Here is a 14,896-nt window from a genome sequence, read left to right as displayed (position 1 = left end):
CTAATTGGTTTTCAACTTCAATTTTAAAAACCACAAACTTCTGTTCAGCTTCGTCTTTTGATCTCAATAGATAAAGTTTTGTGAAATGCGAAAAATCATCAATAAACGTAATGTAGTAACGTTTTCCACCTCTACTTTCAGTGGTTTTGAAATCAGCTAAGTCCGTGTGAATTAGTTCTAAAACAGATTTTTTCGGTTACATACTGTTGAAAACGAACTTCTAGCAAATTTAGATTCAACGCAAATTTCACATTGTGTGCATGCTTCATTTGATCATTTTGGCAACAAATTCATGCTTTTTAGTCTGTTTAAGCATTTAGTGTCGTGTCCTAATCTATCATGCCAAAGATTTAAAGAAACAACTATATATGCAGAAGAGGAAGCTTTATTGTTAGCAACATTGTTTGAAATGAAATCACAATTAGTTGAGCCTACTAAAGCAACCTGATTTCTAGCTACAGAAGCATCTAACACAAAAAGGCCAGCACAAAAATATCCCTTTCCCAGGTATTTCCCAAAGTGAGTCAGAACCAAGCGGTCAGACTCAAAAACCATTTTTATTCTAGCCTTATTCAATAGGCCTCCGGAAATTAGGTTTCAACGCAGGGAAGGAACATAAAGCACATTTTGCAATAACAGAAGCTTTCCGGAATAAAGCATTAACTCAATTTTTCCTCTACCACTTACCTTAGAGATGCTGGAGTTCCCCATAAAGACTTGTTCATCTCCGGTGTTGAGCTCGAGCACCTTGAACAGGTCCTTGTTGTTGCAGAAATGACAAGATGCTCCCGTGTCCACAACCCACTCATCTGGATCTTCTACCATATTTGCTTTAGTTATCACCGCTGCTACCATTTCGGTATCTTCTGAATTTTCCACCATGTTTGCTTGATTCTTTTGCCCTTCACCACTTGGTTTTTGACCTGTCTGGTTCGTTGAGCCCTTCCGGTGATAACATTGTGCAGCTTTGTGGCCACTTTTCCACAAATATAACATTCTTTGTTATTTTTTCCTTTTTTCTGAACTTTCCCGTTTTTCACACAGTTATTATTGTTTGGTTTTGAAATTTTCTTTTGGTTTATGGCACCTTCCCCAGACTTTGACCTGTCAAAACCCCACCCATTTCAACTACATTAGCTTTAATACTATCAGAAAAATTACCAGATTTTTGAACCAATCAGTTCTCTTCTTCTATATTGATAGTGTTGATTAGCTGCTGCAGAGTGTGATTCTTCAGTTCGTGCTTCGTCTTGTTCTTGAAGTCTAGCCACGAATCAGGCAGCTTATCAACCAATGCGTCAGTCAGAAAGGCATCGTTTACCACAGCTCCTTCTGATTTCATATCAGCTACCCGGTTCTCAAAGTCGTGTACCTGTTCCGTAATTGGTTTGTCGTCTGTCATCACGAAGTGCAGCCACCGATTCACAGCATATTTTCGCCTTCCAACGTCATCAACGCCAAACTTGGCTTTCATTAGCTCCCATATCACTTTGGCAGACCGGTGCGGCGAATATATGTCGAACAGAGGATTACTCACTCGTTGAAGAATTTCTGCGCGTGCAGTTTTATTATCTTTCTCGAATTTCGTCCGAGTTGTCTGTAGAGTTGTAGAAGCCTGCACTTGAGTCGTCTTCGGAGCTGTTGAATCCGCAGAGGAGGCCTGCTTGTCTGTTTGAGCAATTTCGTCAGTTTGAGCAGGAGCCTGCACAACTGCCTCAGTATACTTCTCAGAATCCTCAAAGATGACATAGTCTACATCTTTGGATTCCAGAATCATCATCACTTTGCCAGCCCATCTCCTGTAGTTCAAACCCCCCGTGAGAGTTTCAACTGGAGTAATATCTGAATGTGTATTCGACATTGTTGAAGCACAAATGCTTTTAACTGTTGGAACCCGTATGCGGAAATCAACAGTGTCAAAAACTGAATGTGTATTCGACATTGTTGAAGCACAAATGCTTTTAACTGTTGGAACCCGTATGCGGAAATCAACAATGTCGAAAACTGAAGCAAAGTTTCATGTAAAACTTGACGGAAGTGGACTGGGAAATATTGTGGAAAAGCTTATATCTGTGGCGTGTGTATTAACACTCTCTTAAAAGCATTTGCGACTAGGGTATCGCATGCTCCCGACAGGAAAACACAGATTACACACGAACAATAATGTTCAGATTTCTCAGGCAGAATGAAGGTTCAGCGTGTGGATTATGCAATGATGGAGTGTGTTTATATACTGGAAGTATTAACACCTCCTTCATTACCATCCAAGGAAAACGCTACAAAGAGGGAGAGTGATGCATTCATCGGAAGAACGTACCACAGACGCAGGAAACAAGCACAGGCAATTGAAAGCTAAACATTTAACGGCTATTTATATTATGTTTTTCCCTTTTGATTTCCTTTAGTTTGTTAAGGTTGTTAAGTTGTTTTTTGAAAGTCCTAATTAGGTGGAGGTGAACGTTAAGTTCCTTAGGTATTTATTGGGTAGCTTTTTTGAGTTCAAATCACCATTGTTTTTGTCTAAGAAATCAGAAATTGTCTAATGCAATTTGGGAGAGGAAGAACTCCAAAACTCTTCATTCTTTTTCTATTTATCCTTATTTCCTTAACTGCTACTGCAATCATAGGGAAATCAAGGTCATCCAAGTCGTCTGTTCCCCCAAGCCCCGTCCACCGCCCAGTGACGCGTTCACATATCCCCGGGCCCACAACAGAGAGCAAGGGAAGGAGCACCACACACGTTCACAGTTTGTGATTAGTGTGCGGACAAGGTGGTCAAAACTCCTTAAAAATAAGGGTTAAAATTAATGTGCGGAACAAAATGTTGACCCCACCACACCGCACGTGCGATGGCGGCGGCGCGCGCGGGATCTCCCCTTGTTTCCTCTTCATAACACTTCAAGCCTTTTAAAATAGGTGGTAGCTTAAATAGTGAGAGATAGTGAGGTAGCTAAGCAATGTGGGACAAAGCCTAACTCTTAAATGTTCCCAACACATCAAACCTCATTTTGCATATATCACAGTCATATTGACCTTGGATTTGAGCGTCCACCAGACTATTTTTCCCCTGGCCTCCAACAAAATCTCCCCCTGACCTGCGTCCCAGGTGCATGCAAAATATTGAACAATCATTATACAATTACATCCATTATATATCATCTCCTTCAATTCGCGGAGAACATCCACATTCTGATTTGCAGAAAGGGAGGACTCCACAAACTTTGAGGACTCCATTGCTCTTGTTCTAACTTCTAAGCCTGGGTGGAAGAGATACAATGTAAATATGTTTCAACCGAACACTGACCTTTGTCTCTCCAAAGCAAAAACTGTTTCAATCTCTGGATAACAATTGTGCAATGCCCACAACATAGATCTCATACAATGAATAAATAATGATTTCAGAGGCAAACCTTTTCATGCTAGGGATCTCATATTGAATGTCGCCTCCATAGGTCTAGTGGAGGTGAAGACAGGTTAATTATTTAATTAAATACTGTACGTGTTAAAGTTGCAGAGGCGGAAGACGGCTGCGATGCATCAGAGGGATAAAATGACAGAAATATACTGGAGTCCTCAAAGCAAAGAGAGGAGATGGATAAAATAACACTTTTGCCCTCATTATTAACAGATACATTAACAGAGGACTAAATTAAGTAAATAATGTATAGTTGAGGACTTAATTGAATAAGAATGGTAATCGAGGACTAAATTGATAATTACGACATAGTCGAGGGACCATTTTGATTATTAACTCTACAATTTAAATTCAATCAATTCCTTCTCAATTCTTTTCTACGAATCAAATCAAACAGGGCATAAGAGATAAAAAGGTTGGGAGGTCTTGTCTCTTAAATGGTGCAATTTATGTTTTGCTGCTATGTTGAATGAATGCATGTCTGAAAATGTGCTTCATCTTCATTAGCATTCAAGTTACATATCACAACCACTGGTAAATACTTTTACACTATTTTCACAACTCCAAGCAAAACACCTTTCATACTACTGCCAAAAGCAACATATAACTTAGTAATCAGATGTTTGATGCATTAAAGAAGAAAAATCAACAGGGCAATTTCGTATTGACTTGCTAAGGTGATCATAGTAGACTCTTTTTATCGAATCAGAAATACACACTTAAATAGGAGGCTGCTATAATTTTCTGGAAATTAGCTCACAAGTGATAATATCATCCATGGATGAAGCAAACTTTCCAGTACCTACCACGGGAACGAGGTTGAAGATGGGCTCAGTCGTAATCTCTACTCCCTGCCTTATTTGCGCGAATTCACTGAATACATTAGCGAAGATCTCAGAGACTGTTCCGTGAGAGATGTTGAGCCTTGTTGTAAAATAGACTCTGAAATTCTGCAGAGGAGAGGAATAGGTGTGTAAGAGCACAAAGAAAATAAATATCAATAGGATGAACCTAAATGAAGTGAATTGGAAGGGATTCTTTTCGTCTTCTAAGAGGTGCATTTGTGATAGAGAATGACTAACCAATACGTCGTCCCAAGACAGATTATTTTCCAGAAGGATTTTATCAAGACGATAGATGCAGAATTGTGCAATTCTTTTCAATTGATCCTCCTTCACAAGGATGTTTAAGTCCCCATCACCGGTGACCGTGGGTATAGATTTGGAACAGATATTCTGAGCAAGTTCTTCGGTAACAGACAGAATAGCGGCGCATACTTGTCCCTCAATGCTACATTTCTGAAGGCAGTTGTCATGCCACGTTTCGTACTGGAAACCCCAGTAACTTTGCAATGCAGATGGATCGTGCATAATTTCTCTAGGTGGAGCTTGTGCATGTTCTGCCAGAAAAAGCATTGGCTTGACTTCTACAAGAGCTCTACACAAGTACACAACATGAATAATCAATAATATTCAGCAATAGTATGATATTAAATTAAATTTCTCTATTTTATAAAATATTAATTGAAGCAAATGCCAGATCTTAGATGTGGCAGACATGGATACTATATAAAATCACTTCCCTTTCTACACCCAAAAAAGGGAAAGATAATAGAAAAAATGTATGAGGAAACGATGAAACATAGATCATTTAGGCATGGCTAACCTTTTTGGAAGATCAGGAACAAGGACATAAAGGAAAATGGGATCCAACACTTTTGAAATTCTTCTAGTATTCAATTGGTCTAACTTCATTTCCCCAAGGACTCTGGTCATCTCATTCTCAATAACAGTTCTGTCTGATCTTTCAATGCAAGCTGAGCAGTAGATGATGAAAAGTATAGCTGATGTCGATATTGAACAGTTGAAGCTCCTTGCTATTGCTTCACTGTTTTCGAGTGCTTGCTGAAGTTCTGCAGTTGGCCCTCCTTTACAAAGCAACATTGTTGGCGGGTCAAGTCCCAACTGACCAGCCATGTAGAGTATATCCTTGTGTAAAGTTGCCTGCAGCACAGCATCCAAAAAAAGTTTTACCAATTATCCACTAAAAAGAAGATCAAGTGTAATTCTTTTACGTGTAATTCAAAACAAAGAAAGAAGTAAACAAATGCTTGTAGGTGATCGGCTCATATGAAAATCATTGTAGAGGGTAACCCTTAAAGGAGGACTTTGAGGGTCAAAAACAACATCTTAATTAAAAGATCAAAAGCAATGGAGATGAGATGCCATTAAGGGTTTATAACCTGACTGTATGGACCAATACAGCTAGGCGCCCAGCAAGATATACTCTGTACATGCAAAACCTTTTTGCTATGATCTTGTGCCACCAAGACTTCCATATAGGCCCTCCCTAAACCAACTTGCAACAAAGGAAGTTCAATCGTGGACCTTGATGGTACACCAAAACGACACTTCTCTTGAGTGATGAATCTCACATATGTTTCATTTGCAGTAGAAAATTCATTCATATCAGCAATATATAGATGGATATAAAGTACATTTTCCCAAGAGCAACCATGTTTAGCAAGTTGTGTTTCAATTTCCATGAGAACAACCTCCAGATCCACCTGTAAGCCTGGCAATCACAATGCTAAAAACACTGAGATTAAAAAGTTCAACCAACTAAACAAAGCAGAATTAGACAGATGGGAAAACAAAAGTAAAAGCTTCCAAAACATTCTCTATACACAAAGTAAATGTACATCTTACTTGTTGAAGTTTCAAAGTGCTGCAACCAGCAAGAAATAGAATATATATCATCCTTTCGGGATTTTGAAATTTTGAGATTCTCTTTCATAGCATCATACTTTTCAGGGGTTACATCAATGAGTTTGCTCATAGCTTGATTAACTTCACAATTTTGTTGGTGTTCTTCTAGCACTTCATACACTGTACTGATATCTCCTAGATAGAGACTAGTACCTCCATTAGAATCACTTGATGATAATGAGTCCAGCTTCTTTTCCAAATGAAATGATAATGGATGAAGAATCCCAACAGGAGCTATGGAATCTGAAGAATGCAAGATAACTTGAAATTCATCTAGCACAATTCGAGCATTCTGCAAGACAGATAGAGTTTATGACGAAAAAGGACAAAGGGAGGACATTGAGTGTCATTAGATTGTTAGGGACTAACTTAATTGACTATTTTATAAGAATCACTTAGTAGGAGTGTCTATAAGAAATGCTAGAAAGAGAGAGGGAGGAAGGGAGCACACTTTGAAGAGGGGACAATCAAGAGTTAATGTTTCATACTCTCCACCTTCACCACAAACATTTATTCCATAGAGCCTGAGAAGTTAAGGGAAAAAAGAAAATATATCAACATTTTGGGAATAGAAATGCAACTTTAAACTTTTACTCTTTTCAGTGATCTTGATACTCTTTTAGTTTGTGAAGATGGGTATCCAGGTATGCAATTTCCTTCCCCAAGTGCTTTGAGGGGTCCAATCCAATAGCTGCAACCTAGCAGGGGGAAAAATAACACTTCCCAAATCAAAAGAGAAAAGCTTACTTCACAAAGAAACATACATTTAGGCATGGCATGCAACAGCTAGAACAGGAAATAACACTTCTGAAATCAAAAGAGAAAAGCTCACTTCACAAAGAAACATACATTTAGGCATGGCATGCAACAGCTAGAACAAGAAATAACACTTCTCAAATCAAAAGAGAAAAGCTCATTTCACAAAGAAACATACATTTAGGCATGACGTGCAATAGCTGGAACAAGAAATAACAACATTGTACACATTAAAAAGCAACAATATTGACCCATGCTATTGACCACACTGTTGGGTCTCAGACTTCACCATCTTCATATTCATCTTCTTTTGCCACTGTTTACCAATATGAACAGAAAAAGCATGATGATTATCTGATTCATAATCAGAACAGAAAGATTATTATTCTATATCCGCTGATACATTTATGTGTTCTGCATCACTGACAGATCCCTCACCACTTGCAACCAACATAGACTAACTGGTTTTAAGGTGGAACCATGGAAGTTTTCAAGCCTTCAACACTTACACCCTCTGACTCACAAACATCTACCTTGGAACCTGATACATTATAATATTTCACAGAGGAATTTGCATCTTTTGAAATCATGCCTGCTTTCATGATCTACTTCGTTCTTACCAACATGACATTTATTATGAACCGAGCATTCATATTGATTATAGATAACTTTCCATATACAGACAGCACTAGAAAGGTAGGCAGTATTGTAGTGTACACCTTTTCTGGGGTCAGAGGAACTAGCAGAGTAGAAGAAAAGGAAATCTCTTATGATGCTACAACCTTTCCAACAGATCGATACAATGCCACATCATCAATCATGCTAGTTTTGTGATTAGTTTCCTGGACAGGTTAAGATATTATCAGTGTTGCAAAAATCGCGCCTAGGCGCCGCGGTCGGCCTCCTAGGCGCCCTAGGCGGTCCCCAGGCGCCTAGAGAGCGCCTAGCGATTTTTTCAACATTGGATATTATTGATCTTTTTTCTCAGCTAATTTCTGTGTGACCTAAATTTCTACAAGTTTCACATTTTCCCACTCAAGTTTCCTTTCACCAAATTAACATCCAGTTTTTTTGCTGGATTATTTGCAGCTCCAACATAATCCAAATTTATATTATCTTCAGTAGGTTCTACTTTTACAGTTCTACTGCTAGTATAATTTATGCAAGTACTGGTTCTCAGCAGATTAGAGTGCAGAAATAACCTGCTGAAGTCTACCATGATCAATGAACCAAACTTCCCCTCAAGAAAGTCCAGTCCAAAAAGTGCTTCCAAGATTAAGAGAAAGCAAATCCTCTGGCTTGTACTGCAGGCTAGGCAGTACAGAAATAAGGAAAAAACAGATCACTGTTCACATGCTCCAAAAACTTGCTTCTTCTCACTGCAGGCATAGTTCATGCTAGAAAAGCTTAACCTAGATTGCAAGTCATCTGCAATTCTGGTATTCCATAGAGCATCAATACTATTACATCCTAAAATCCATTGTCAGGACCCTCCCATGCATCTGTAGTAGAGTTCAAAACCCAGTTTGACACTTTGACCTATTAGTATCAACATCAAGACTACGATCATTCAACCTAGATTTCCAATTTTAATTTGCAAGGTGACCTTTTCTTTGTTTAAAAGAAAGAGATAGCAATAATGGATCCAACTTATCAGGCATCTCAGAACCTCCTTCACCATTCTACACCCCCAAAGAAGAAAGACAAAGCTCCTTTGGTCCTAATGAGTCTAGGATTTCCTGAACCCAGAGAAAGTGAAATTTACAGTCAACCTTCTATTTGTTTGCTTGAAATTAGCATCTTTACATTCACTGGAATGCTTTCTATGACTTCAAGGGTGCTTTCAGCAAATGCTGCTTTAACAATGTTGTTTGTGCTAGAAATAGAACTAGAGCAAAACTTTAGGTTAGTGTTATAATCTAAGATTGGGCTAGGGTCACTAATTGGGCAATAATACACATGGGCCAAACCACACTAAAAGATTGAATCCAATCAATTAGCTAGTCTAACTCATGGCCTTATAAACCCATATATTCTCTCTTATTTTATCAATGTGGACTCTTAACAGTTAGTTGCCTAAGGTTTATTTCCAGAAATTCACTATTAAGATCAGGCAGAGGTCACATTTGCTTTGTCAGGTTGAGATCCCAAATACTCTTTATTTTTAGAGAACACATACATAGCATTTGTTTGGGTAGGTGTGGGTCCAGAGGAGTTCAACTGAACAAAGCTAACATTTGCATCACCTAGTTGTCTTGTTCTACCTCCAAAAGAGAAGTCTTTTGACTATCAGGATTAAGTGGCAGAACCTGTTCTGACACAATTAGGATCATCTCCAGATAGATGTAAAATTTGTTTTGGCTAGTACGTCTGCTTTTGCTATGAATTTAGATATATCCTTGGCCTTTTATTGTTTATAAATTTTGTATGATCTTTACTTGGCAATACAAGTTGTAAAATCTTTATTTTGGGAGTTAGGATAAATGACAACATTCAACATTGTGTTCATTGCTGTCATAAACAACTATAAGCAGCAACATCAGCACTATAACCTTAAGTCTCTTTGAAGAATAATGAAGATACAAAAATAATGAAAAATGTTTCCTATAAACAAAACCGAGATAATGCAAATCAGAAATAACAAAAGAATTACAAGAAAAAGGGAAAAGGGGCATCTCTACCTTAACTATAATTGCAACAATACCACTTCTTATCTGAAAAATGGCAAGAAAAAAGCAAAATTTCAGTAAATATTTGCAGCTTGGGAGTTAGAATTTTCATTATTGTGATTTATAATAGAACAAATTACCATTTCGTGAAGAAGTAATGATTGATCTTGCTTCCATAAATATCCCAATGAAACAAGTCCTAACCTTGAACATACACTTTCAACTCGAAGTCTTTGGTAGTCAGATGCAATTGCACCAGAAGACACTGCTGCAACATCAGGTATCTGTCGTTTTACTTCATTCAACAAGATGAACATGTCTTCAACTTCATCACCAGGAGTCAAGCTGTAGCTAAGGCCATAATTCCTGTGAAAATCCAACATAAGTCTATAAAATGGGGAAAAGCTATGCCAAACATCTTCCTTGCAATACATGCATTCTTGGAGATATCCTAAAGTTAGATTATGTTTATATATTCTTTCAGTGGAACAATTTTAAACTAACCAGAGATATGAAATTACTCACTTTAGAAAATTTAGCAATGAGACAATATAAACATTACCAAGGTAGATGATAGGGTAGTAGATATATGATATCTTTCATAGCTCTTGCCAGTGTTGCAAAAATTGCGCATTGGCGCTAGGCGCCGGCCGGCCACCTAGCATATCACCATAATTGGTGGTCTGGCGGCCAGCCGACTAGGCGCCGACCGCCTAGGCTGCCGATTAGCTATTGTTCCTTTTTTGTTTTGTTTAATGGGCTATTTTGCTCAAATCGACGTCATTTTGAGCGAAATAACTCTAAATCGTTCAAACCCTAGATGTTTTTTAGGTTAATATTTAATATTTTAGTATTAACTATTAAAGTATTAAATAGTTTATAATTATCAAGTCTTTAAAAAATAAAAATAAAATTAAACAAAATTTTTTAAAATAATAATAAAATACACGAGCGCCCAGGCGCCCGAGGAGTGCCTAGCGATTTTTTCAACGATGCTCTTGCATGAAAAGAGGATCACTTGGCCCCTCAACAATTGATATAAGGAACACATTGTGTAACACAACTGGCTATGTGCTTTTACCCAAATTTAAAAATTAAAAACAAAATCAAAAACAAACAAACATTCTACTTAAAAGGCTTGCCTTGTGGATCCTTTTATTCTCCTTCGAAATAATGGCACTCCCATGCATGTTGCATAGCTGACAACTATCTGATGCCCAACCTGCAGAACAGTTCAAAAATCATACCATCAGGAAAACATACCAATCGCAACAGTAATAAAGAATCTGTTAATTCATAGCTCATGAACATTAATTTCCATCATCTGGGCATCAGTCATTTTCACATTAAATTGAGGCAACTTCATAGAAAGTAATGAAAAGAATAAACATAATTACAATTACACATACAGGCCCTTTTTAGCCATTCTCAAATCTCACTTCCCGTGCTCAATTCTAACTTCTAAGTATCAAACAGTCAGCACAACTGTGTGTGCAAACTTTTAATCACTAATACACACACACACACAGTTGTGTGTTTCTTTTTATTTTTACTTTGTTAGAATGGTACTAAAATTATTAAGTTTTAAATTAATATTCAAGTTGAATTTCTGAAATCCTCCATGACCAAAAGCTACTAAATTGAAGGAAAGGGGACTTTGTATCAAAAATGCTGTAAAGAGAGACGAAGTATCTAACAATATAATCTGAAGCTCACAGTTTGATACATGTAGCTGTCAAGCTCGTCCTGTGCATCATCAGCCGGCATTAAATTCGCCAATGCAACTATCTGAAATCAGCCGTGATAAAAAATCTTCTTATCAACACATGATGTCATGACCATACAAACACCAAATACATATACAGAGAGGGGGAGAGGGGAGTGGGGGTGGGGGAGAGAAAGAGGAGGGTGAGAACCTCGTGGCCGTACTGTATGCATTTCATCATAGCATAGCAGCTGTCTTTGCCGCCGCTAACTAAAGCCACCACCTTCATAGTTCACAGCTGATGAGTTTGTCGGATATGAAAATGGTGGCGCCGAAATGGTAGGGTTTTACGAGCAGGAAGCTTCAGTTTCATTGGTTGTCTCCATTTGACTCCTATTATAACATATATTAACAATCAACAATAAAACATAAAACACAAAAGGATTACCTCATCATCACCCGCAGCAGCATCCGGCAGCCGGCAGGCCGCAGCGGTTCCAGCGAACAAACACACTAACACAGTAACTGGAGTTAGGAATAAATACCTCTTGTGCATTTGCAGGAACTGGAAGTCACCGTTCCCGCCCGTCGGCCGTCGCTGACTCGCTGCTTAACCTGCGTTCCAGACGTCCTGCGTTGCTGCGTGGCTGGCTGGATAGTGGAGAGTGGAGTGGCTGCAGACTGCGTAGAAATGAAATTAGAATTGGGAATTTGGGGTTTAGGGTTTGATAATTTTTATATATACTTTGAGGTTATATTGTAAAGGGGTGGTTCTAGTGCGAATTAATCTAGATCATTTGCTCAAATCAAGAAATTTAGGGGGCGTTTGGTTCAGGTTATATAACATAACTAAGGGAATGTGACATTCCAAAGCTCACATTCCGGTGTTCGGTTCATATTATTTTAGGGAATCTAACATTCCCCTGTGATTCCCTTCAAAATCTTAGGTAATGTAAGATAACATTGGTTATCTTAAGGATATTAGGGGGCGTTTGGTTCAGGTTATATAACATAACCAAGGGAATGTGACATTCCAAAGCTCACATTCCGGTTTCATATTATCTTAGGGAATTTAACATTCCCAAGGAATGTCACATTCCCTCCACATAGGGTTTTGAAGGGAATGTGATTCCCTTCAAAATCTTAGGTAATGTAAGATAACATTGGTTATCTTAAGGATATTATAGTGTGTATAAAAGATAACCCTAAACCAAACATGATTATATTACATACCCCAATTTTAACCAAACACAGGAATCTAACATTCCCAGTAATCTAACATTCCCAGCAATCTAACATTCCCTAAGGTAATTTGACATTCCGTGAACCAAACGACCCCTAATATATATGTTGTTACGTAGAACTTCACATTTGCGCAGTCAGTCTCTTGATTCTCTTCTCTTGCTAGGGTTTCCAGACGAGAGCTTCTCTTCTGTCTTCTCTCATTCTCTGAGTTCTCTCTGGTTCTCTGCGCAGTCGCACCTTGCGATTTTAGTCCTCACTCCTCAGTTCTCTCTTCTCTACTAGACAAAGACTACCTTCTTTGTAGTCTATACTCTCCTTGTCCGGTTGGTTCTGTTATAGACGACGAAACATTGGTCACTGGTGGAAGCCCTGAGGCCCTGACTGGTGTAGTGGTGTTGTGGTGGTCGTGGACGTGGTGCTGTGGTGGACTAGTGGTGTCGTCGACTTCCAGTAAACTGAAGGCCTGAAGCCCTCGTTCTCCGGGGTATTTGTGAGAAAAGAAGTAACTCGCTGACCCTATTTTTATATATTTGCAGTTCTTAAATTTATTGTGATGTATTATGTGGTCTCTGTGATATTGTAGTGGAAGCACTGACTTTGTTAGTTGTTACTGCAAACCCTAGTTTTGTAAAAGTTATTTCTTAAAGTTATTGGCATATTGCTCTGAGTTTATTGCGAATTTGTGATCTATTTTGTGTCTCTGTGATAATGTGGTGGAATCACTGACTTTTTATTGAAACCCTAGTGTTATAAAATTGATTTCAGAATCTATGAATGTGTGATATGTTGTGTGACATTCTGGATTTCTGGTGGAAGCACTGACTGTGTCATTGTGATAAATTTGAATTGTGGACTGTGATTAAGTCAATCTGTTGAGAAGTTCCAGATTGTATATCACTTGTCCCTTGTTTGTGATGTTATGATACTTGATTATGGTTTCTATGATTCTTTGATTTCTGTGGACTGTGATTAAGTCAATCTGTTGAGAAGTTCCAGATTGTATCTTGATTTCATAACTTTTATTCATATTCTGGTGGAAGCACTGACTGTTATAACTTATAAGAGTCTTATAAATTAGAGTGTTATAAACTTATAATGTCTCTTAAAGGCTTAAATTGGTGGAAGCCCCATAGAAATTCTTATAATGATGTTGATGAAATGAGCTGCTTTTATGTTATAACAGTCTCTGATTCATCTGGATATTTAAAATATATCCCTGAATCTGGATTTCTTTGTAAGTTTATGGATGTATTCCCTTAATTGTATTTGTATATTTGTAATTTTGTATTGAATAATGCCCTTTAATTAATAATGCATTCCTGTTTAATGATGACACAAAATGTGTATGATTCTGGAATGCTTATGAATCCTGCTGTGTGTACTGATAGTTCACCATTTTTAGATGGATAATATCAGTATGCCTGGTAGTCAACCTCCCAACTCCTCAATTGATGGACCTTCAGGGGTGGAAGCCCAAACTGTTGAGAATCAACAGAATGAGCAACCTCCTACTGTTGTTCCAGCCAAGAAGAGGAAACAGGTTGCTTCCAGATCACCAGTGTGGGATCATTTTGAGACGATAAAGGACACTAATAATTTGGTTGTAAAAGGCAAATGCATTTATTGTGCCAAAATTTACCACTGTGAGGCAAAAAAACATGGGACTTCTTCCTTAAGAAATCACATGGTTAGCTGTTTGAAAAATCCTCACTCCAAGGAAACTAGGCAGTCACTGTTAACATTTCAGGCTGTTACATCACTTACAGATGGTCAGCCTACTGTGGGAGAAATAGGGACTTGGGTTTTTAATCAAGAGTCAATAAAGAGGGCCTTGGTTGAAATGATAATCATAGATGAATTGCCCTTTAGGTTTGTGGAGGGAATAGGTTTCAGGAGGTTCATAGCTATTGCTTGCCCTAGGTTTATAGTTCCATCCAGGTGGACTATAAGTAGGGACATCCTAGTTGTCTATGAAGAGGAGAGACTGAAATTGAAGTCATTTTTAAGGGGAAGCAGTCATAGGGTTAGTATCACTACAGATTCTTGGACATCCATCCAAAGAATTAACTACATGGTAGTTACTGCCCATTTCATTGATTCTGAGTGGAAGCTTCATAAGAAAATCCTTGCATTTGTCCCTGTTACCTCTCACAAAGGTGAATATCTAGCCAAAGCCCTAGAAAATTGTTTGCTTGAGTGGGGGCTTAGAGATGTGTTTTCTATGACTGTTGATAATGCCTCATCAAATGACACTGCTATGGGGTTTCTGAAGAAAAAATTGGTGTCTTGGGGATCATCTACTGTGAGGGCAAAGTATCTTCACATGAGATGTATTGCC

General features: G+C 38.2%; 1 protein-coding gene across 3 annotated transcripts; it reads right to left on the bottom strand.

Moving 5' to 3' along the window:
* Window positions 1-3,887: 3,887 nt before the first annotated feature.
* LOC109187093 (diphthine--ammonia ligase) lies at window positions 3,888-12,035 on the bottom strand. Of its 3 annotated transcripts, none has more exons than XM_019337241.1 (13): window positions 11,859-12,035; window positions 11,525-11,706; window positions 11,306-11,396; window positions 10,751-10,830; window positions 9,749-9,974; window positions 9,621-9,653; window positions 6,799-6,881; window positions 6,635-6,707; window positions 6,124-6,475; window positions 5,658-5,989; window positions 5,081-5,418; window positions 4,498-4,852; window positions 3,888-4,365 (listed from the first exon to the last, which is right to left on the bottom strand). In XM_019337241.1, the coding sequence occupies exons 4-13, from the start codon at window positions 10,792-10,794 to the stop codon at window positions 4,150-4,152; spliced, it is 2,052 nt and encodes a 683-aa protein (XP_019192786.1). In that variant the 5' UTR covers window positions 10,795-10,830; window positions 11,306-11,396; window positions 11,525-11,706; window positions 11,859-12,035; the 3' UTR covers window positions 3,888-4,149. The 3 variants fall into 3 exon arrangements, with proteins under 3 accessions (XP_019192786.1, XP_019192785.1, XP_019192787.1); XM_019337240.1 differs by having other exon boundaries at window positions 11,325-11,396; XM_019337242.1 differs by lacking the exons at window positions 10,751-10,830; window positions 11,306-11,396; window positions 11,525-11,706; window positions 11,859-12,035 and having other exon boundaries at window positions 9,813-9,928.
* Window positions 12,036-14,896: the final 2,861 nt, after the last annotated feature.

The sequence above is a fragment of the Ipomoea nil genome, unplaced genomic scaffold (assembly GCF_001879475.1).
Source record: "Ipomoea nil cultivar Tokyo-kokei standard unplaced genomic scaffold, Asagao_1.1 scaffold1416, whole genome shotgun sequence".
In the NCBI taxonomy this organism is placed as follows: domain Eukaryota; kingdom Viridiplantae; phylum Streptophyta; class Magnoliopsida; order Solanales; family Convolvulaceae; genus Ipomoea; species Ipomoea nil.
The sequence above is the reverse complement of the archived record's forward strand: the minus strand, read 5'-3'. Positions and strand labels throughout refer to the sequence as shown.

Excerpts from the sequence above, each read along its gene's own strand:
- LOC109187093 (XM_019337240.1), bottom strand. The coding sequence starts at position 11,602 with ATGAAGGTGGTGGCTTTAGTTAGCGGCGGCAAAGACAGCTGCTATGCT. Across the intron at positions 10,831-11,324 it reads ACAGCTACATGTATCAAACT|GTTGGGCATCAGATAGTTGT; the intron begins GTGAGCTTCAGA and ends ACTGTTCTGCAG. Across the intron at positions 6,708-6,798 it reads CATCTTCACAAACTAAAAGA|GCTCTATGGAATAAATGTTT; the intron begins GTATCAAGATCA and ends TTAACTTCTCAG.